The sequence below is a fragment of the Apodemus sylvaticus genome, chromosome 13 (assembly GCF_947179515.1).
Source record: "Apodemus sylvaticus chromosome 13, mApoSyl1.1, whole genome shotgun sequence".
Taxonomy (NCBI): domain Eukaryota; kingdom Metazoa; phylum Chordata; class Mammalia; order Rodentia; family Muridae; genus Apodemus; species Apodemus sylvaticus.
This window is the reverse complement of record NC_067484.1, coordinates 90,386,375-90,409,673: the sequence shown is the minus strand read 5'-3', so window position 1 is coordinate 90,409,673 and position 23,299 is coordinate 90,386,375. Positions and strand designations below refer to the sequence as shown.

Here is a 23,299-nt window from a genome sequence, read left to right as displayed (position 1 = left end):
GGGCTGCTGGTTCTGAGATCTGTAAGAAAGCAGGCCAAGTAAGCCATGAGGAGCAGGCCAATGAGCAGCACCCCTCCATGGCCTCTGCATCAGCTCCTGCCTCTAGGTTCCTGTCTTGCTTGAGTTCCTGTCCTGATTTACTTTGAGGATGAACAGCAATATGGAAATGTAAGCCAAATAACTTGCTTTTTGGTGATGGTGTTTTGTCACAGCAATAGAAACCCTAAGATGGTAAGTATTCGATCTGCAAACTAATCTAGGTGTTCGGGATATACTTTAGCTGGTCTAGCATGCATGATATCCTCAGTTCCATCTACAGTATCAAATAAAACTGGCTCTTGTCTGAAGTCCCAGCATTTAGGAGGTAGAGCCAAGAGGATGGATATACAGCAAACTGCAGGCTAACCTGGACTGCATAGGGCCCTATCTTAAAATAATAAATCAACTTTTCAAAGATTTTCTTGATAAGAGTCTCCATCACGCCTTTTGGATAAGAGCTCTCATTTCAAGAAACCACCACTAGGAACACTAGTACCAGGATGGCATCCATGACTCAACTCACCACTAAGTTTTCTTTAAAAAGGCCATGGAGATATTGGTAAAGGCATTCGCTGCTAAACCTGAGGTCCCGAGTTTAATCACCAGATGATGGAAGGGGAGAATAAATTCCTACAAGGTGACCTTTGACCTCTACATATGTGTTATGGCACACACATTGGCACATGCGAGTGCGCACACACACACACACACACACACACACACACAAAGTAAAAATCATTAAAACAACAACTGCCTAAGAAAGATTCCTGAAATGTCAGCATCACTAGTCCGAGAGCATCTCCTGAGAGAGGTCACCAGTTATGTGAATGCCCACCATGACTGGACACTAGCTTGTGGGGAAGACAGAACAACTCTACCATAACCAACTTTCCAAGGGTCCTGTCAGACTTTCATTTTTGTCTGTTTCCACAGTAACGTGTTTTTGAATTGCTATCTCAATCCACTAAAAAATAAATACTGTCCCCCCTTTCTCCCTTCTCTCTTCCTCCTCACCTTTTATCCATCCCTCTGTCCCTCCCCCCGTCTCCTACAGTAAACACATATACACACACATCTTTGTTCAAGATGGAATAAAATGCCAAAAATATCTAAAACCTATTAAGATACGTTTTATCAAAAAGGATGCCAAAACCTATAAGCCAGTCTAGGTGAGCTATCTCAATAAAACTTCATTCCCAAAGCCCACAAGCTTATACTATGAGGACAGCATTGGCTGAGTATCACAGACTTTTGAAAGGCAAAGTGAAAGCAATAGATCCATGCATGGGCACATCAGTCATTTCTATTCTACAAGCACACTTGATCACACTAAAAACAAGTCACAAGAGGTCATTCATTGGTTGGCAGCATTCCGTTGGTGCTCCAATCCCCCTGACTGTGGACTCTATTCACCTGAGCATGGATCTTTCCAACTAAGCATGGAGTCTGTCCCCCTGATCATGTAGTCTGTCCCCCTGAGCATGGAGTCTGTCCTCGTGAGCATGGAGTCTGTCCTCCTGAGCATGGAGTCTGTCCTCCTGAGCATGGAGTCTGTCCTCCTGAGCATGGAGTCTGTCCTCCTGAGCATGGAGTCTGTCCCCCTGAGCATGGAGTCTGTCCCCCTGAGCATGGAGTCTGTTCCTCTGAGCATGGAGTCTGTCCCCCTGAGCATGGAGTCTGTTCCCCTGAGCATGGAGTCTGTTCACAACATCACTGACACACCTCAACATCCAATGCAGTTTGTTTTCATTTCTATTTCATTCAATGCAGAATTTGGCTTAAATTCTAATTTTCAATTGATAAAACTGTCATCCATTTATGCGTTTGAGAAATGCAAAAAGTCTAACATGAAATCTAGACCAATAGAAACTCAGTTCTGGAGCACTGAAATTAGAAGCCTTATAAAAATGATTGCTAGAACAACTTTCGTGTTTTAAGAACAGCAGTATTGGGCTGCTTCGACAACTCAGTGGGTAAAGGCATTTGTTACTAGGCCTAGTAATGAGAGGTCCATCCTCTGAAGCCACAGGGTAGAGGGAAAGAACAGATTCCTTTAAGTTATCCTCTGACCTACACATACATACACAATTCATACATACATGCACACACACACACACACACATATACACACACAATTCATACACACATGCACACACACACACACACATACACATACACATACACACACAATTCATACACACATGCACACACACACATACACACACACAATTCATACACACATGCACACACACACACACATACACACACAATTCATACACACATGCAGACACACATACACACACACAATTCATACACACATGCACACACACACACACACACAATTTTTAAAGACTCTCTGTATGATCAGCTGCTGACCTCCAAGCCATCCCAGATAAAATTTTATCTCTTACAAAAGCTTTGGATTTTGTCTAAACCCCTGTTGCTGACTCATTGGAGTTTGGGCAGCAGCAACATCTCTCTGTGGGTTCTTCGGCTTCCTTCAGCCTGAAGAAGCCCCGAGTTCCCATAAAGAGAAATAGGAAAGGCCAGCAGACAGAGCCAGACGTGCAGAGTGAACTCCTCCTCAGGAGTCTGGGAATCAGGCCTGCTCACAGATGGGCTCTGTGAGGAACTATGAGAGCAGAAATCAGAGAGGACCAGAGCCCACAGATGCAACAAAATTCATCACCTATCAGAAGGCCAGTGGTCTCCAGTGCTCCCTGTCTAGTCCTCAGAGAAGAAACTGCAGAGGCCCCTGGCCAGCCCCTGGAACTCTGAAGACTGGTACAGGGCTTGACTGGAAGATTGCATTTTCCCTACATGTAATATTTCTTGCTTACAAAATGACAGTAATTACTTCTAGAACGGCTATGTCTTGAGAATCAATTTTTCCTCCTTTCTTCCTCACCCCTCCTTTTGGTGTTTCATTCTGGTTTTGGAACAATATCTCATGTACTCTGGACTGGCCTTGACCTCATTACAACCTTGAACCCTGATCTTCTTACTTCCATCTCCCAGGCACTGGGATTCAAAGCATGTGCCATCAACACCTGGTGGATTTTGTGCTTGCAATCGAACCCAGGGCTTCATATATGCTAAGCAAGCATTCTACAAACTGAGCCCATTTCTAACCTAATTAAGAACTTTTCTTTTTTTTTTCTTTTTTTTCCTCTTTCTTTCTTTGTTTCTTTCCTTCCTTCCTTCCTTCCTTCCTTCCTTCCTTCCTTCCTTCCTTCCTTCTTTCTTTCTTTCTTTCTTTCTTTCTTTCTTTCTTTCTTTCTTTCTTTCTTTCTTTCTTTCTTTCTTTCTTTCTTTCTTTCTTTCTATTTGCTTTTCAAGACAGGGTTTTGCTGTGTAGCCCTAGCTGTCCTGGAACTCAGGCTATAGACTAGGTTGGCCTTGACTCAGAAATCTGCCTGACTCTGCCTCTGCCTCCCAAGTGCTGGGATTAAAGGCATGTGCCACCACTGCCTGGCTAAGAACTTTTTGAACAGTAACTAATGGACTGTTAACACTGATGAATATTCCATTTGCCCGAGGAGAGAGGTGACCCCAGAGAGTTGGAGGCAGAACTGATTCAGGGGTCCAACTCTGGGGACTGGGTGGTCCTATTGCATGATTTGGTTTTTCAAGAGTTTGTTCCAGTCCCCAGATCCAGCAAATGCTGAGGTTCTCACAGGACCTGGAGAGTGTGCCAAGCACAGGAAACGATGTTTGTATCCCCTACATTTCTGGTGGTTATTTTTTAGTATTGTGTAAAAACAAGCTGCCAGTGAAAGCCCCTAAGGGTGGGATGTGATTTGATGCCCCACTGTCTTTACTTTCAGACTATTTTATTTGAAACGTTGATAAGAAATTTGGCACCAATAGGTCATGTATTTAAATCCATGAGTTCAAATCCCAGCTGAGACCCCTGACAGTTACCAAGTAAGTGAATCAACATCTACTAGCCTTGTCTCCAAAGTAACTTGTAAAGAAGGGCCATAGCTCTATGAGACTCAGATGCTGTCCCCATCCCTCCCATGTTCATCAGCTAAAGGCTTCATCTCCAGGTGCTAGCATAGTTTTGAGAGGTGCTAGGACTTTAGGAGGTAGGGCTGAGTTAGAAGTAAGCTACTAGGAAAATGGCCTTGGGGCCATATCTTACCCAGCCCCTTCCTGACTGTTCTGTTTCCCAGCTGCTGTGAGGAGAGCAATTATTCTCCGCGACATGCACCTCACCAAGGTGCTCTGCACACTGTGGAGACCATGGATGGAAACCACCATGTGCCGCAGTAGGTCCTTCTCCCCTGATTTTCCCAAGCATTTTGTCAGCCCCACCCCCACTCACCCCCAAAGCTCAACCAATGCACTGTACCTCCAACAAGCATCTCACTAATGTACATGGTCAGGTTGATGGGGCCCTGGAAAGCCTCCAGTGAGCCCCGGTCCTTACTCACTGCTTGGAGAGGCCGTGAACACGCACACCAGGACAGAGCAGCAAAGTCTCTGCCACCCACAGCCCAGTGAGACAAGAACCCAGCACTTCCACTCTCCCTCCTACCTCGATCTGGTTGGCGAGTCTACTCTATGGCCCATGGCAGCTGGGAAGGTGGAAATAGTTCACAGGCCTACATGACAGCCCTTAAACCACATGTCTGAAACAGGAACAAGCAAGGGTACTGAAATTAGCCATGCTCAAGGAGCCTTCCCTGAGTAATGTCCTCACAGACTTCAACACAATGAAAAATCGTGCTTTTAAACTATCAAATGCAAGGCTGGGTGTGGTGATAGACACGGGAGGCTGAGGCAGGAGAATTGCCCCAAGTTTGAGGCTACTTCAGGCTACACAGCAAGGAGTTTCGGGCCAGCTTGCAGTTATACATAGTGAAACCCTGTCTCTGTCTCAGTGTCTTTCTTTCATACACACACACAAAATTAAGTTTATTCGTGTCCATGTGTATAAAGATTATGATCATTTTTTATAAAGCAATAAGGTAGACAAATCTACAGGTAATACAAGACTTTAAATATGTTTATTATGTTTAGTAAGTTAAATATATAACTATGTTATACACTTGTTAATGTAGCCTCCTATTGGGTACAGAGTGGACGGCTCCAAAGGGAACAGTGTTACCAATAGTCACTCTCTTTCCCTGTGTCCTGAAAGGACCAAATGGAAGACGTTGTGCTAACTGCATTAACTGACTTCAGGTGTGAAGTAAGACTAGAAACTGACAGTTACAAGGTTCCCAAGGCCATCTTCATGCCATCTTAATTCAGTAACGGAAGTGACAACCTGGGTCAGGCCTCTACACCCTTTGCCCACCTCCTGTCCTCTCCAGGGGGTGGGGCCTGGCCCCACATGCTATCTTAAATCTGTCAGCCCCTTCCTGGGGCACATTCTTGCCCCCTCCTCTCAGACCCAATCAAAACAAGTCTTCCAGGGTTCACTGCAGGCCACAGGAAAGCAGTGGTGCTGTTGGGGATGAGGGGTGCTCCCTGACAGATGAGGTCACCAACAGCATGGTCTGTGCTTCACATTCCGGGGAGGGAGAGGGGCTGGGGGAGGGGAATGATGCCACTCTTTTAGCCTGTACCATTTTTTTTTTCTCTTTTAAGATCATCATAGTGATCTCAGCTCTCAGAGGTGTCTCTAGAGGGTTCACCATTGGAGATTGAAACTCCTCACTCTGTCAGTGCCTGGGAGGGTGAGCGGGGAGGCATAGCAAGGCGGGGAAGCGGGGACAGGGAGTTAAAACACAACCAATGTCACTACCCGACAAATGGCAGGAGCTCAAACTACACACCTCAGAATGTAGAGGGTCTCCAGAAAAGGTTTCCTGGGACTCACACCGCGGAACGGCCTGGGCAAGCACAGAAGGATGCCTCCAAGTGAGCAGTTCCTGGTTAGTCAAAGCCCCCATCTTTGGCTTCGCGGTGCTTACAACAGCTCCCGCCTTTATAATTAAAACAAAAAGACTTATCTGAGACTCAAGCAAAACTTAAGCCATGATGTAAGGCAAAAATGTCACTTAATTAACTGTTAAATGCAAACGGATCTCTCTCAGATTGAAAAGGCAGTTTGGCAGAGTGTGGACCCATAGGACCAGAATTACTGAAGACCTTAAAAGACTCGTATGGAGTCTGGCGTCCTGGAGCTCATGGAGCAAGCTTCCTTAGCCAGTCTGCAGTCATGAGCCTGAGCAGCCAGTAGGTCTGTGTTCAGCCTCAGCCACAGCCTTTGCTGGGTCAAGGCACCTCTCGGAGCATTACTGCTCTTTATTTACAGACCACCAGAAAGAAGCCATCTCACACTGTGTGGCCCATCCTCTCTGGAAGGCAGGGAAGAGAAGGCTAAGAGAGAGCTATGAGCATGAAACCCAAATGGAGTTCCAGAGGCTGGCCAGAAGAGTTTGCCCATTTCCACTGTGTCTGTCACCACACGGAGGACTGCCTTGAACCCCTGTCCCCTGCGAATCTGCACAAAAGGGAGGGTCTAGGCCTGCTCCTCTTGGTAGCACACAGCAAGACACTCAGTTAGGGCTGAACTGAACTCAGCATCATAGAACATAAAAGTGTTACATCAAACTGGGCCACTGCAGGCTTTGGGGTGGCTCACTGAAGGGTTTGCCATGAGCGTGAGGGACAGAGCCAGGGAAAAGCCAGTCCAGGGACAGGTGTGTCTGCGTCAGCACAAGAGGACCCCTGCATGCCACTGGCCCGCTGACTAGACAAATCAATGAAGCCAGCCTCAGTGAGAGACCTGACTTCCACATTAAGGTGAAAAGCAAACAGGGAAGACAAAGTCCTAGACACACACAGACATACTCATACATATACACACATACATACACACATATATATACACACATATGCTCACACACACATACATTCACACATACACTCACACACACACAGACACATATACTCATACACACATACATTCACACATACACTCACACACACATACAGACACATACACTCACACACACATACATTCACACATACACTCACACACACATACAGACACATACACTCACACACACATACATTCCCACATACACTTACACACACATACACTCACACACACATACAGACACACACACTCACACACATATACATTCACACACACACTCACACACACATACAGACACATACATGCACATGAGCATGTACATGCACATTCAAACACTGACACACAGACACACATACACACACACTCACACCCTGACATACATATACACAAACATAGACAATGATACACACACATTCACACATACACAGACATACACAAACACTCGGACATACAAAAAACAGACACATTGACACCCACTTGAAGACATACACACACATACACTGACACACCCTGACACAAACATATAAAAACTGACAGAAACTGACACACATAATCACACACACACACACACACACACACACACACACACAAACAAGGTGGATTCCTTCAAAGTTTCAAATTCTAAAACTACAGTTTTGGGTGTTTTTTTTTTCACTTTGGTTTATTAAGATCAATATTCCTATATTCCTTCTGGAACAATAAGTTCAATTACACCATAACTTATGTAGTACATACTCCACAGGAATCTTTTAACCATTACCTCACCAATGAACCATGAATGGTGAGAGGTCATGCAGCTTCTAGGAACAAATCTGGATCAGAGCCAGAGTGCTAGCTTACGCGCTTGCTCCTAGAACCTGTAGCCTGGACAATTACCCAGCAACTCCAACATCTGTGCTTTCAAAATGGCACCAAATGATAGCCCAAAACCAAGAACTTCAGAGCTGGAGTGGGCTTTCTCACTGGCCAATGCTGCGTCAAGGACCCCAAGTCATCTCCAGTCCAACTAGGGGTACTGAAAAAGAGCGTCTCAGGCTGGAGGTGTTGCTCAGTGTGTTGGGTGCTTGCCCCAAAGGCCTGGAGCTGTGGATTCCACCCCTAGCACCACACAAACCTGGTGTCATGGTGCAATTCAAACACAGGAGGATCCGCAGCTCCAGTTTACCCTTGACCAGACAATGAGTTCAAGGCCAGCTTGGGCTACATGAGATCTGTCTCAGAAAACCAAAAGGGATGGGAGGGGGTATCTCTCTGTTCAGAATCTACTTTGATAATAACAAGTGGTATCTTGCACAGGGCCAAGAGCTCTTCCTGTGCCACAGCACTCCATACCCAAATACCGTCGTCAGGAGAGAGCTACTCTCCCAGGAGTGCACACAAGCCTGTGAGCACAGGTAAGACAACCACTTCTGCTCCAAGGAACCCAACCAGAGCCCTCAGGACACAGGAACCAAGGAGCAGCTTGTGACAGGATCCTTCCCATTTCCATCTGCACCACAGTGCCCAAAGCTGACCCTGTGCCACAGCTCTCCATACCCAAATACTGCCAGGAAAGAGCTGGTCTCTCAGGAGTGCTGACACACATGTGAGCACAGGTAAGAACACCATTCTGCTCCAACTCCTGGCCCAAGGGGGACCCGACCAGAATCATCAGGACACAGGACCCAAGGAACAGCCTGAGATAGGATCCTTCTGGTTTCCATCTGCACCACAGAGCTGACCCTGTGCCACAGCTCTCCATACCCAAATTCCTCCTGGAGAGAACTGGTCTCCCAGGAGTACTGACACACAGGCTTGTAGGAGGGACAAGCCACAACCAGAGACAGCAAGACCAGCTATCACCAGAGATAACCAGATGGTGAGAGGCAAGGGCAAGAACATAAGCAACAGAAACTAAGGCTACTTAGCATCATCAGATCCTAGTTCTCCCATGACAGCGAACCCTGGATCCCCCAACACACCAGAAAAGCATGACTCTGGTTTAAAATCACATCTCATGATAAAGATAGAGGACTTTAAGAAAGACTTAAACAACTCCACTAAGGAAATACAGGAGAACACAGGTAAACAGCTAGAAACCCTTAAAGAGGAAACACAAAAATCCCTTAAAGAATTACAGGAAAACACAACCAAACAGGTGAAAGAATTGAAGAAAACCATCCAAGAGCTAAAAATTGAAATAGAAACAATAAAAAAAATCACAAAGGGAGACAACCCTGGAGATGGAAAACCTAAGAAAGAGATCAGGAGCCACAGATGCAAGCATTACCAACAGAATACAAGAGATAGAAGAAATTCAGGTAGAGAAGATGCCATAGAAAACATTGACACAACAGTCAAAGAAAATGCAAAATGCAAAAAGCTCCTAACACAAAGCATCCAGTAAATCCAGGACCCAATGAGAAGTCCAAACCTAAGAATAATAGGTATGGAAGAGAGTGAAGATTTCCAAATTAAAGGGCCAGTGAATATCTTCAGCAAAATTATAGAAGAAAACTTCCCTCACCTACAGAAAGAGATGCACATAAACATACAAGAAGCCCACAGAACTCAAAATAAATTGGACCAGAAAAGAAATCCCTCCTGTCACAAAACACCAAATGCACAAAACAACAAAAGAATATTAAAAGCAGTAAGGGGAAAAGGTCAAGTAACTTATAGAGGCAGACCTATCAGAATTACACCAAACTTCTCACTAGAGACTATGAAAGCTAGAAGATGATGAGCAGATCTCATACAGACCCTAAAAGAACATGAATGCCAGCCTTGACTACTATACCCAACAAAACTCTCAATTACCATAGATGGAGAAAACAAGATATTCCTTAACAAAACCAAATTTATACAATATCTCTTCACAAATCCAGCCCTTCAAAGGATAATAGATGGAAAATGCCAACACAAAGAGGGAAACTACACCCTAGAAAAAGCAAGAAACTAATCTTCTTTCAACAAATCCAAAAGAAGGTAACCACACAAACATAAAAATAACATCAAAAATAACAGGAAGCAACAATTGATATTCCTTAATATCTCTTAACATCAATGAACTCAATTCCCTAATAAAAAGACATATACTAACAGGCTGGATAAACAGGAAGCAGCATTTTCCTGCATACAGAAAACACACCTCAGTGTCAAAGACAAACACTACCTCAGAGTAAAGAACTGGAAAATGATTTTCTAAGCAAATTGTCACAAGAAACAAGCTGGAGTAGCCATTCTAATAATGAGTAAAATTGACTTTCAACCAAAAGCTATCAAAAAGGATCAGGAAGGACTCTTCATACTCAACCAAAAAACCAAAATCTGCCAAGAAGAACTCTCCACTCTGAACATCTATGCTCCAAATGCCAGGGCACCCACATTCATAAAAGAAACTTTACTGAAGCTCAAAGCACACATTGCACCTCACACAATAATAGTGTGCTTTGAGCTTCAACACCCCACTCTCATCGATGGACAGATCATGGAAATAGAAACTAAACAGAGATGCAGTGAAAATAACAGAAGTTATGGACCAAATCGATTTAACAGATATATACAGAACATTTCATCCTAAAATGACTGAATATTCCTTCTTCTCAGCACCTCATGGTACCTTCTCCAAAATTGACCATATAATTGGTCACAGGACAGACCTCAACAGATACAAGAAGATTGGAATAATCCCATGCATCCTATCAGGTCACCACAGACTAAGGCTGGTCTTCAATAACAACAAAAACACATGGAACAATGCTCTAAAAATGAAAGCTTGGCCAAGGAAGCAATAAGTAAAGAAATTAAAGACATTTTAGAATTCAATGAAAATGAAGGTACAACATACCCAAACTTACAGGACACAAAGAAAGCAGTGCTAAGAGGAAAACTCATAGCTCTGAGTGCCTCCAAAAACACACTGGAGAGAAGACACACTAGTAGCTTAACAGTACATCTGAAAGCTCTAGAACAAAAAGAAGCAAACACACCCAAGAGGAGTAGACGGCAGGAAATCGCCAAACTCAGGGCTGAAATTAACCAAATAGAAACAAAGAGAACTATACAAAAAAATCAACAAAACCAGTAGCTGGTTATTTGAGACAATCAACAAGATATAAACCCTTAGCCAGACTAACTGGAGGGTATAGAGACAATATCTGAATTAACAAAATCAGAAATGAAAAGTAACAACAGAAACTGAGGGAATTCAAAAAACATCAGATCCTACTACAAAAACCTATACTCAACAAAACTGGAAAATATGGATGAAATGGACAATTTTCTAGACAGATACCAAATACTAAAGTTAAATTAGAGTTAAATTAGGATCAGATAAACCATCTAAACAGCCCCATAACCTCTAAAGAAATAGAAGAGGTCATTAAAAGTCTCCCAACACCCCCCCCCAAAAAAAGCCCAGAACCAGAAGGATTTAGTGCAGAATTCTATCAGACCTTCAAAGAAGACCTAATAACAATATTCTTCAAACAAATACACAAAATAGAAACAGAAGGAACACTAGCCAATTCATTCTATGAAGCCACAATTACGCTGATACCAAAATCTCACAAAGACCCAAGAAAGAGAACTTCAGACCAATTTTCTTTATGAATATCAATGCAAAAATACTCAATAAAACTTTCCCAAACTGAATCCAAGAATATATCAAAATGATCATTCACCATGGTTATCCCAGGGATGCAGAGATGGTTCACTATATGGAAATCCACCAATGTATCCACTACATAAATAAACTCAAAGAAAAACTGAGTGATCATCTCATCAGATGCTGAAAAGGCTTTGACAAAATTCAACATCCCTTCATGCTAAAAGTCTTGGAAAGATCAGGAATTCAAGGCCCATACATAAACATAGTAAAAGCATTCTATTCCAAACCAGTAGCCAACATCAAACTTGAAGCAATCCCACTAAATTCAGGGACTAGACAAGGCTGCCCTCTCTCTCCCTATATATTCAATATAGTACTTGAAGTTCTAGCTAGAGCAATTAGACATTAAAAGGAGGTCAAAGGGATACAAATCGAAAAGGAAGAAGTCAAAATATCACTATTTGCAGATGATATGATAGTATACTTAAGTGACCTCAAAAATTCCACCAAAGAACTCTTACAGCTGATAAATAACTTCAGCAAAGTGGCTGGTTATAAAAATAACTCAAACAAATCAGTAGCCTTCCTATGCTCTAAGGGCAAACAGGCCGAGAAAGAAATTAGGGAAATGAGACCTTTCACAATAGTCACAAACAATATAAAATATCTTGGTGTGATTCTAACCAAACAAGTGAAAGATCTGTATGACAAGAACTTCAAGTCTCTGAAGAAAGAAATCAAAGAGGACCTCAGAAGATGGAAAGATCTCCCATGCTCGTGGATTGGCAGGAATAACATAGTAAAAATGGTCATCCTGCCGAAAGCAATCTACAGATTCAATGAAATCCCCATCAATATTCCAACTCAATTATTCATACAGTTATAGTAATTTGCAAATTCATCTGGGATAACAAAAAACCCAGGATACTGAAAACTATTCTCAAAAATAAAAGAAGTTCCGGGGGAATCACCATTCCTGATCTCAAGCTGTACTACAGAGCAATAGTCATAAAAACTGCATGGCATTGGTACAGTGACAGGCAGGTAGATCAATGGAATAGAACTGAAGACCCAGAAATGAACCCACACACCTATGTCTGCCAGAGCCTGACAAATACAGAGGTGGATGCTTGCAGCCAACCATTGGACTGAGCATGAGGTCCTGGATGGAGGAGTTGGAGAAGGGACTGAAGGACCTGAGGGGGTTTGCAGCCCCATGAAGGGAGATCTTTGACAAAGGAGCTAAAACATCCAATAGAAAAAAGACAGCATTTTCAACAAATGGTGCTGGTACAACTGGTGGTCAACATGTAGAAGAATGCAAATTGATCCATTCTTATCTCCCTGTAGAAAGCTTAGGTTCAAGTGGATCAAGGACCTCGACATAAAACCAGATATATTAAATCTAATGGAAAAGAAAGGGAGAAAAATTCTTGAACACATGGGCACAGGAGAACAGTTCCTAAACAGAACATTAATGGCTTATGCTGTAAGATTAAGAATCGACAAATGGGACCTCATAAAATTGCAAAGATTCTGTAAGGCAAAGGACACTGTCAATAGGACAAAACAGCAACCAACAGATTGGTAAAAGATCTTTATCTATCTCACATCTGATAGAGGGCTAATACCCAATATATACAAAGAATTCAAGAAGTTAGACTCCAGAGAAACAAATAACCCTACCAAAAAAAAAAAAAGAAAAAAAGAAAAAAGAAAAGAAAAGAAAAGAAAAAGAAAGAAAGAAAAGAAAAAGAAAAGAAAAGAAGAAAAAGAAAGAAAAGGGAACCAGAGCTAAACAGAGAATTCTCAACTCAGGAAACTAGAATGGTCAAGAAGCACCTAAAGAAATGTTCAACATCCTTAGTCATCAGGGAAATGCAAATCAAAACAACCCTGAGATTCCACCTCACACCAGTCAGAATGGCTAAGATCAAAATCTCAGGGGACAGCAGGTGCTGGTTAGGATGTGGAGAAAGAGGAACACTCCTCCTGCTGGTAGGACTGCAAGTTGGTACAACCACTTAGAAATAAGTGTGGCAGTTCTCAGAAAATTGGACATGGTACTACCTGAGGAACCAGCTATACCACTCCTGAGCATATACCCAGAAGATCCTCCAACATGTAATAAGGACACATGCTCCACTAAGTTCATAGCAGCCTTATTTATGATAGCCAGAAGCTGAAAAGAACCCAGATGTCCCTCAACAGAAGAATGGATACAGAAAATGTGGCACATTTACACCCTTACACAATGGAGTACTTTGTGTACTCAGCTTTTAAAAACAATGACTTCATGGCAAATGGATGGAACCAGAAAATATCATCCTGAGTGAGGTAACCCAATCACAAAAGAAAACATATGGTATGCACTCACTGATAAGTGGATATTAGCCCCAAAGTTCAGAATACTCAAGATTCAATTCACAGACCATATAAAGCCCAAGTAGAAGGAAGACCAGAGTGGATGCTTCAGTGCTTCTTAGAAAGGTGAACAAAATACTCACAGGAAGAAATATGGAATCAAAATGTGGAGCAGAGCCAGAAGGAAAGGCCATCCAGAGACTTCCCCACCTGGGGACCCATCCCATATACAGCCACCAAACCTGGATGCTATTGTGGATGCTGGGAAGTCCTTGCTGACAGGAACCTGTTATAGCTGTCTCCTGAGAGGCCCTGCCAGAGCCTGACAAATACAGAGGTGGATGCTTGCAGCCAACCATTGGACTGAGCATGGGGTCCTGGATGGAGGAGTTGGAGAAGGGACTGAAGGAGCTGAGGGGGTTTGCAGCCCCATGGAGGGAGCAACAGTGTCAACCAGCCAGACCCCCCCCCTCCCAGCTCCTGGCAACTGGGCCACCAACCAAAGAATACACATGGAGAGACCCATAGAGCTGGCCACATATGTGGCAGAGGATGGCCTTGCTGGACATCAGTGGAAGGAGAGGCCATTTGGTCTGAGGGGGTTCGATGCCCCAGTGTAGGGGAATTCTAGTGTGGGAGGACAGGAATGGGTGGGTGGGTGGGTGGGGGAGCACCCTCACAGACACAGGGGGAGGAGGGATGGAATAGGGGGTTTCTGAAGGGGAGACCTGGAACAGGGGAAATATTTGAAATGTAAATAAAGAAAATATCCAATCCAAAAAAAAGTTAAACAAAAAAAAAAAAACAAACAAACAAAAAGTGGTGTCTTTAGAGGGACCTAATTTCAAATCAGAGTGACCCAAATATTTGAATTTTACATCAGGTTTATCCATCCTGTGGTTCAGGATAGCTATGAATGCAATCCAGAAGAAACTTACTTAAAATGTTACGTGATTTGGGAGCTGGGATGGTTAACCTTGAGCTTTGTGGATAAGGACTCAACTCAGAGAAGCCCAGCAGTGGGACACTCCTGTTTTACATAGGTGACACCCAGGCATCTGTTTTATCTATCTGCTTTAATGGACAGTGAACTAGTCTTTGGTATTGATTTATATAAATTTGAAATGATCAATTCTAGATGTGGTGGTGTAGCCCTGAATTTTAGCTGTTTACGTGGCTGAGACAGGAAAATGGGCACAGTGTGACCCTATTTCACCAAAAGTAATGAAAACTAAATAATAATAATAACAACATTCCCTAGTACTGATAGCAATAGTAACATATAAGACTCTATAAAGAAAAATATAAACCCAGTCACTTTCCTCCAACAGACAACAGCTGCAAAACATTGAATGTATCAGCCAGGCATAATGGCTAATACCTGTAACCACAGCACTCAGGAGATAGAAAAAAAGGCTTAAAAGTAGAAGGCTAGCCTGAGCTACATGAGGCCCTTATAGCTCTCCCCTCCCCACAAAAAAACAGCTTTTAACTTTCTTAGTTTTATCTGGTTTTAACATGAAATGAGGTTGAAATCTTGCCAATGAGATTACTTGCCAAGTAGAAAACTGATCAATTTAATAATTCCTGGCACAAGGCTGAATTAGTCAGCACGCAGCTCCTCCTTCCTGAGGGAGAACTGTAAGCTGGGCACACACGCACGAGGCATGCAGAGGTTTCCCTAAAAGAGCAAACATCGTTCTTACCTTCCGTAGGAAAGGGGATGCAGCCACAAACCGAAACTAAGGAAACCCGAAAACACCCATCTTTATCAAGGAAACTTGCATGCTCCCAAGTAACCAGTGCAAAGACGTCTTGTTTCCGTGGAAGCCTTTCATACCCGCACAGATTCTTACCTTTACAAAGCGGCATTTCTCTGCCTAACCTTCCTCAGAGACCATAACACAAGCTCAGCGATGGTTTCAGCACTACATTAAGTGCACCCTTCCTTCCATCAAATATATATGTAGCACCTTACAGCAGCTTCTTCAGCACTAAGGTATGTGAAGTGAGCACGGGGACCGCATCATAGGGCACACCTATAAACACCCACCACCAGGACGCAAAGGCTGCAGGACCTGCGATTCTGGGCCAGTTTGGGCTACACAACACAACTTTCTCTAACACCACTGCATCCCCCTAAAAGCCACAGTGATGTTAGCACCTGGCTTCTTCCAGAAGGAAAATTAAAGAGCTGTGTGTGTCAGCTAGGTGGCTGCTCCCTTGTCTAGCTTGTATACTGTAAGGATCAACTCAAGAACAACACAGGGAGGCAGGTCTCACAGAAAGAGGGGTCTCACTCTACCTGAACCACTATGCTGCTAGACTTTCTACTTACAGAATTCCTTAAAAGTACTTCCAGAATGGATCTGGGCTAGGGCCAAGAAGTGTAACCAGACACCTTGGTCACAAGTCTGCAAGTACTCCTGAAGTTGATGAGTGTGTGTGTGCGGGGAGGAGGAGGATGTGTGTGTGTGTGTGTGTGTGTGTGTGTGTGTGCATGTGGGGAGGGGGGTTGCTGCCTGCAGCTCTGTCTCTGGGCATGCGTCATATAAGCTATATCACTGAGCTACATCTTCAGTATAGTTATAGAGAGAATAGTTATAAAGATATAGGATGTAGTAGTAGGCCTAATATTTTTTTTTAACATTTATTTTTGAGGTAGGATTGCACTGCAGAGCCCAGGTTCAGTTCCCAGAACCGAAGTAAACACATAAACAAACAACGAAATACAATGGAACTCGCAAAGTTTTCCTACCAAAAATGTTATAATTGTGACACTTCAGTAGGGGGAAAAAGTACTTTTGACTGCTAACATCACTAAAAATAATTAGAGTTGGTCAGTTCACACTACCATTACCTCTCCCAAAGGCAGATACACTAAAGGAAAGATCATAAATTCCATACTCCTTATTATTCTTGAGTGTACTCATTTTCTACCATTCCCATAGGAGAAGACATTTAACACCCTCAGGAGTTAAAAAAAAAAAAAAGGAAAGAGAATTCATCCTTTATTTCATAGTTCTCCTTTCCAAGGTCAACTATGATCTAAAATATTAAATGGAAAATTCCAGAAATAAATAAGTCATAAGGATTAGATAAGTTTTCTTGAGGGATTTTCACTTGTTCTATTTTTTTTATCAAAAGATGCTATTGTCCATCTCCTATTATGCCTGATAAATGAATCAAACTTTATGACAGGGGGTGGGGAGGAGGGGACAGGATATATCTATCCATGGTTCAGTGCTACCATGTGGTCTTAGGAACTTGTCTCCTGAGGATAAGAAGGGACTATACTATGAGTTAATCTCCATCAGCAGACTCTTCATCTCCTGGGGATCTCACCATGTAAAAGGAGGCTTCAGCATCAGCACTGGTGCCTGACCTCTGCCTTAGGAAGTCTGTACCAGCATGGCCACCACTGGCCAGTATTAAGGTTAAGGTGCCATGTTTATAATTAAGAAAGGCAAAGTTGGAGCTCATAGCCCACCAGGCATCTCCAGGGCACTGAGATGAGGGAGAAAAACAGACACCTTACATCTCAACTGACCACTCACCACACCAGTCATTAATTCACAAAGATGGGGATTTTAATGTATGCCAAAGGTAAAAATTTAGTACTATCTTCCCCCTAAAGCAAACATCCATTTCATGCTGATTCCCCTTCAGTGGGTGCTGACGAAGCCAGAAGTTTAAAGTTCTCTTCAATATCTTACTGCTAGTTTCTTAAAAAGAAATATTTTCTGCTTTATTCTAATTGAAAATGTGACTATCAAATACATGCACACAAGGCTGGAGATGCAGTGCAATACAGCCCCCACCTGATACGCACAGAGCCCTGGACTTGATCTGTAGGAATCCCCATCCCCAAAAGTGCAAACAGAACCCCTGTTCTTCAGAGTTTTAACTAAAAGAGCCTTCCAGTTAAGACCTTGTGGGACAACCATGGTTAGTCATCATATAAGCACAATATACTTAGATCTACATTTAACTCCCAGAGTTACCTGACAATGACTAGAGAATAAAAAACTGTCGGCATGAAGCCCCATAGGCTGATTTAGCCCACTAGAGGAAGAGAAATGGGGTGGGGGGGAGCTGGGGGAGGGAGGTGTAGACTCCTGGAAAACAAAAGCCAGGAAAGAAGAAAATCAACTGTTCCTGACCCTTTTGTCACACATCTATATGACATCAATGTCTAGCCCTGACAATATATAATATATATATATATCACATATGATATATACTATTATATATAATATATCACATATGATATGTACTATTATATATATAACACATTCTTAAGCTTTAAAACATTATATATATACATGTATATATATATATATATATGTATATATATACACACACATTCTTAAGCTTTAAAACTCTTAATCAGGTGCCACTCTAACCCAGGGCACTTTGAGGGTATTTATTAGAAGAATGTGAACATCTCTGTTTTGCTTTCAAAGAAAAAGCAACTTGCCTCTCCACCTTTAAAACACTTTTAAATGACTCCTGACAGATGAAACACAGAGAGAGCACAGGATACAGCCTGCAGACCCTGTGTGGTTGAGAGGGCCAGTGTTGCTTACACTGTCATTCCCAGCCCTTCCTGGCAGCCTTGAGGCATGCCCATTAGCTGGTAAGCAGGCTGTCAGCTTGTCCAAACTGGAATTTCCACTTTGGAGAAAAAGCACAGAGGTAGTGACAGGCCTGCATTAGAGCTCTATACTTGGGGCAGAATTTCTATTTCCGCTGATAGTAGGGGAGGTCAAGATAGTAACAAACTTCCTGTAGCACTGCCTGCTGGCAGAATGGAGCACAAGAGACCTCCTATGACTGCCTTCCGGAGAAGCATCCAAGACATCAAGATAACCTTGCCAGTGCTAGGGAACAGATTCCGCAGGGCAGAGGATCAAGGGAAAGTTTCTAACACTCAGGAGGGAGTCTCCGTGTAGTCAGTACTATGATGGATTGAGTAGGTTTCTTTCAGATTTCATGACAATACCTAAGCCAGGACAGGTGAGCTGATTTGCCCATTTTTCACTCTTGTCTGGCTCATGACTTACTTTGGGGGTGATGCTTCCCTTAACTTCCTTGTTTGGAGAGCAAGTTTCAACCAGGCAAGTGCCCTAGGCACGACCCAGCTGCACTCCTGTGTATCGTGTCCCCAGCTCAGACATCGCTTTACAATCTGAGTAAAGTTAACAAACACTAACGGGAAGACACCCCAAAGGTCAGATTACAAGGGGCTGCGTGTCAGAAGAATAAACTGGTACTCCACAGCAGGCCGCTGCAGTCTCCACCCCTTTAACAACAAAAAAAGCAATCTACAGGAAATGGGATTGGCATGTTTTCTTTTTTTTAATAATTTAGAAGCGTTTTTCCTATCTTCTTCAGAAGTTATGGCGAGTATGCAATGGGGCATTTTAAATGTAACTTCGTTCTAATGTTTTAGGTAACTACCTCTAGCGCTCTGGCAGTCCTTGCGTTATAAAACTCAGGCATCATGAGAGGCATTGCAAGAGCGAGCTTAAACCTTTTGTTCTGAGAACTTTGAGGTTTCTAGCTTTACTTTGCTGTAGCGACTTGGAAGCTAGGGGTCCTTGGCATCTTTTAAAGGTTAGGTGTAAAATCTCCCGCCCCCAAAAGCATGAGGAGTTTCATTTCCAGGGACTGTATCAAATCCCGCGCAATGTAACAACTACTTAAAAAAAAATTCTCCCCTCCCTCCCAAACCCAGATCTATCAGAGCACAAAAGTTAGTCCCGAACTGGTACCGGACAAATATTTCATGCATAGACTTCAGTTTGGTTACCTGGGCGGGGGAAACAATAGCAGGTGAAACTATGGTGGGAGAATTGGTGCTTCGGTGCCCATTGACTTCTGGAAGAAGAGGCAGGGGGTCGTGTTTCACGGAAACCACCACCACCGCATCCACAGGCTCCGAGGAGGGACGGATACAAAGTCTTTTGGGGGAAGAAGGGCCGCAGATTTCCCCAGACCCGAACACTGACTCGTACAGCGCGCGCTTGGGCGCAGCCTCTGACTTCACGTCGGGCCCAACCTGGCTGTCTTTGGGGAGGATATAAGTGTTACCCAGAGAGGGCGGCTGGGGGCGGTGGTGGTGGGAAGGATGGGTGGGGGCATGGTGGGAGTGGTGACGAGCTGACCCGTTCAGAGAGTCGGTATAGCAGCCCTGCGGGGCCGGGGAGCCTAGCTTGGTCCCGATGCCCGCGATGCTGTTGAGCGTGGCGATGGACACCGCGCCGATGCAATGGTTAGTGTAGGTCTTGGACAGCTTGGCTGCCTTGGAGAGCATCTGCATCCTGGTGCCCAGCAAGTTCTTGCCTATGGCTTTGTTCTCGTACCAAGTCACATCGCCCTCGCTGCAGTGGTCCCGGGGCCTCTGGAAGAACGCCTTACAGAGGGGATTGCGCTTCGACAGGTACTTGACAAAACTGGCGTAGGGACAGAATTCAGTGCCCGTCTCATACATGCGAGGCAAGTTCTCTTCGTCGCTGCTCTCAGCCCGCTTCTTACTCCAGGACGTGGAACGCGACTTGTGGTAAGGCCCGAGCGACTTGAAGTAGACGAACTTGCGACCGTCCTCGTCCATGGCCAGCCCGAAGGAGTCCTCCTCCAGCTCGCGCTGGTTCTCGCGGCCTCGCGTGCAGAAGTACATGCACGTCTCGAACCAGACCTTGTTGAGCAGCCCAAAGGGCGTGTTGGTGCTGAAGACGCTGGAGGTGTAGAGCTTGCGCAGGTCGGCGCGCGTGATGGCTTGCTTCTGCACCACGGGCCCCGCGCCCTGCTCCTCGAGCTTGCGGATGACTGCGGCCAGCGTCAGGTTGGCGCTGCGCAGCTCGGGGTCCTTGGTGAGGTCGAGCGTGCGACAGTAAGGGGGCTCGTTGAGGTAGCGGTTGAGGGAGCTGCGGATACTGATGAGCGAGGACTTGCTGTAGAGCTGGCCGCTCTTAGAACGGGCCTCGGCGTAGAAGGAGCGCAGCACGCGGCACAGCGCCCCCTTGTCCATGGTCTCGAAGTCCGGGCTCTGAGCCTTTTCGCTCAGGTACTCCCGGAAGATGCGCACGGCGTAGCGGGTGGCCAGCCTGGTGTTCTCGCTCAGCCGGGCCCGCTCGGGGCGCTGCAGTACGTCGGGGTCCAGCTCCGCGCTGTCCCCGGGCGGCCCCGCGCGGGCCCGGGGCGCCAGCAGTCGTGGCGGCGCCTCGGGCTCCAGCGCGGCGCTCTGGTCCATATGGATCATATGGACCGGCTCCGGCTCCAGCTCCTCCCCGGCCGAGTCCTCCGGTTCCAGGGGCTCTTCCCAGTCCATCCCCATCTCCTCCTCCTCCTCCTCGTCCTCCTCCAGCCCCCCACCTCCGTCCTCCTCCTCGTCCCCCGTTATCTGCACCTCCTGGATCTCGTCCTCCTCCTCCTCCTCTTCCTCCTCCTCCTCGCCCGCGCTGCAGTAATGCGGGCGGCCGTAGCGGCGGCCGCGGCCCCCGGCCCCGCGCTCGCCCTCGCCCCGCTCCCCATTGTTCTCGGCCGCAGCAGCGGCGCTGCCGCCCGCGCTGGTGTTACAGTCCCCGCTGCCAGGCATTCTCGCCATATTGCCGTCTCCCTGCCAGTCCTCGGGCAGGGCGCATGCGCTATATTGGACCGCAGCGCTGAGAGCTTTTGTGTTTAATGACCTTCAGCTACCGGGAGGCAAAGCCGGGCTCTTAAAGGAGCCGCGCTCCAATTGTCATTCTGGAGCGCCTCTCGGGAGGGGCGAGGGGATGCTAGGGAGGGGAAGCGGGGTATAATTGTGGCCTGGAGCGGGTAAAAGAGGGAGGTCAGCCGGACCTTATTCCTTCTTTAGCCTGTTCCCCACTTCTAGGAAAACTTTGGGGAAAAAATAGGGAGGGGAGGGACAGCTGTCGGTGGGGGCGAAACACTCCCAACTTACCCTCTGGCGGAGCGGGCCCGCGGGCCCGGGCGGGCGCGAGGGAGGGCCGGCGGGAGGGCGGGGCGGTGTCCCTTCACTAGGTAATGCCGGAGGAGCAGTGCCCCCTCCACCACCCCCTCATTGCCCCCCGGAGCCGGGGGATCCGAGAGGCTGCTGCAGAGAGCCGGCCGCGGGTGCTGCTGCGAGGAGCCGGTGTCCGGGACCGCCCGGAGCACGCAGGTTAATGAGCTGGGTGGAGGAGGCTCAGGGAGGCCCTGCACCCTCTGTGTGCCCGCGGCCAGGGCGCAGCAGGCGAGGCTTGGGAGCGGGATGGGGCTGGCGGCAGCAGCGGCTCCCCCACCTACTTGCTGGCGGCGAGGCGCGGGGGCCTGGGGCCAGCAGCGCGGCTCCCAGCTCCCATCCCGACTCTTGCTAAGAAGCGAAACACGCCCCACGTCAGCCTCTTCTGTTTAGACTTTTCCAACTGCCACTTTTAAGCTGTCATTAAAGACCTGGGGCGCTCCCCAAAGGTCTGGGGCAAGTCCACGCTGGTCTAGCCAGCCCCAGGAAAGTGCAAGAAAGAAAGATTGGGAGGGGTTGGTGGGAGGGGAGATGTGGGAAGAGCAGTTTTCCGGGACCCTAGGGACCCACTTGCCACCCACTAGGGCCGTCGTCCTTCCTGCCCTAGAGCAAAATGACACAACACTCCGGGCGAGGAGTGCCCAGGTTGGCACTAAAACATTGCGGAGCCTTAAAGGATAAGCAAGCGGGAGAGCGGGCGGGTGGAAAAAGTGAACTTTAGTTTGGGTCGCCCCCGCTCTCGCTACAATTCTAGCAATTAGGATCTCCAGCGCGCTCTCGCTCTTAAGTTTGCCAACTGCCTTGCGTTTGCCCTCGGGGCTGCGCTGCCTCGGGCACGTGGGGGCGGGCACCTCGGAAACTGGAAAGACAGCCAGAGAGCTCGCCGGATCCCGCTTTCCCATAGGAGGTACTGTCCCACTTCCAGCCAGCTTCCGCCCCTGGCGCGCCCAGAGTCTAGGCACGTCACCACCAAACCCTGGGGTAGCGCCCTAGTGACACCAGGACCTTAACTATTCTATTCGTTGATGGCAGTAGCCTGGTGGTCATCCTAACTTTCTCTTGCCAGCCAGGCCTGAGACTCAAGACCAAGAACAACCAATGGAGCCAGATTGCAGCAGTGCGCACAAGTGCCAGGCCACGTCTCCCTGGAGGCAGCCTGGCTTGGTCCTAGGAACGTCATTGGAATTTGCCTCTACGTCTCAATTCAGCAGGGGAGCCCTGCCTCAACTATTTGTTCCGTCTTTCACTGTTGCCTCTCCTTCCCCCTCCGCCCCCCAGGGCGTTTATCATTTTGTGCTACTATAGAAACCATCCATCACATTGTAATTTACAAGGAATGTTAAATAAGAAAAAAGAAAGGCTAAGTCTGGGCCCAGTGGCCATCTAAGTGGCTGGCCCTCGAAGAGCTTCCTCAGCCCTGGACACCACAGAGCGTTGGGAAGCCATGCCAGGTGTGAAA

The 23,299-nt window shown here is 46.1% G+C and overlaps 1 protein-coding gene across 3 annotated transcripts in view; it reads right to left on the bottom strand.

Moving 5' to 3' along the window:
* The window catches only part of Kctd1 (potassium channel tetramerization domain containing 1), a 208,215-nt gene that overhangs the window by 81,245 nt on the left and 103,671 nt on the right, over positions 1-23,299 (bottom strand). The window contains exon 1 of one of the 3 annotated variants that reach the window (XM_052155617.1): positions 21,781-22,408. The exons of 1 other annotated variant lie outside the window; for it this stretch is intronic. Coding sequence is in view for 1 of the 2 variants with exons in the window: in XM_052155615.1 (XP_052011575.1) it covers positions 19,648-21,441 (1,794 nt within the window). In the remaining variant the exon portion in view is untranslated. Of the gene's footprint in view, positions 1-19,647; positions 21,723-21,780; positions 22,409-23,299 lie in introns of those variants that run through there. One more of the 3 variants, XM_052155615.1, reaches the window with a different exon arrangement.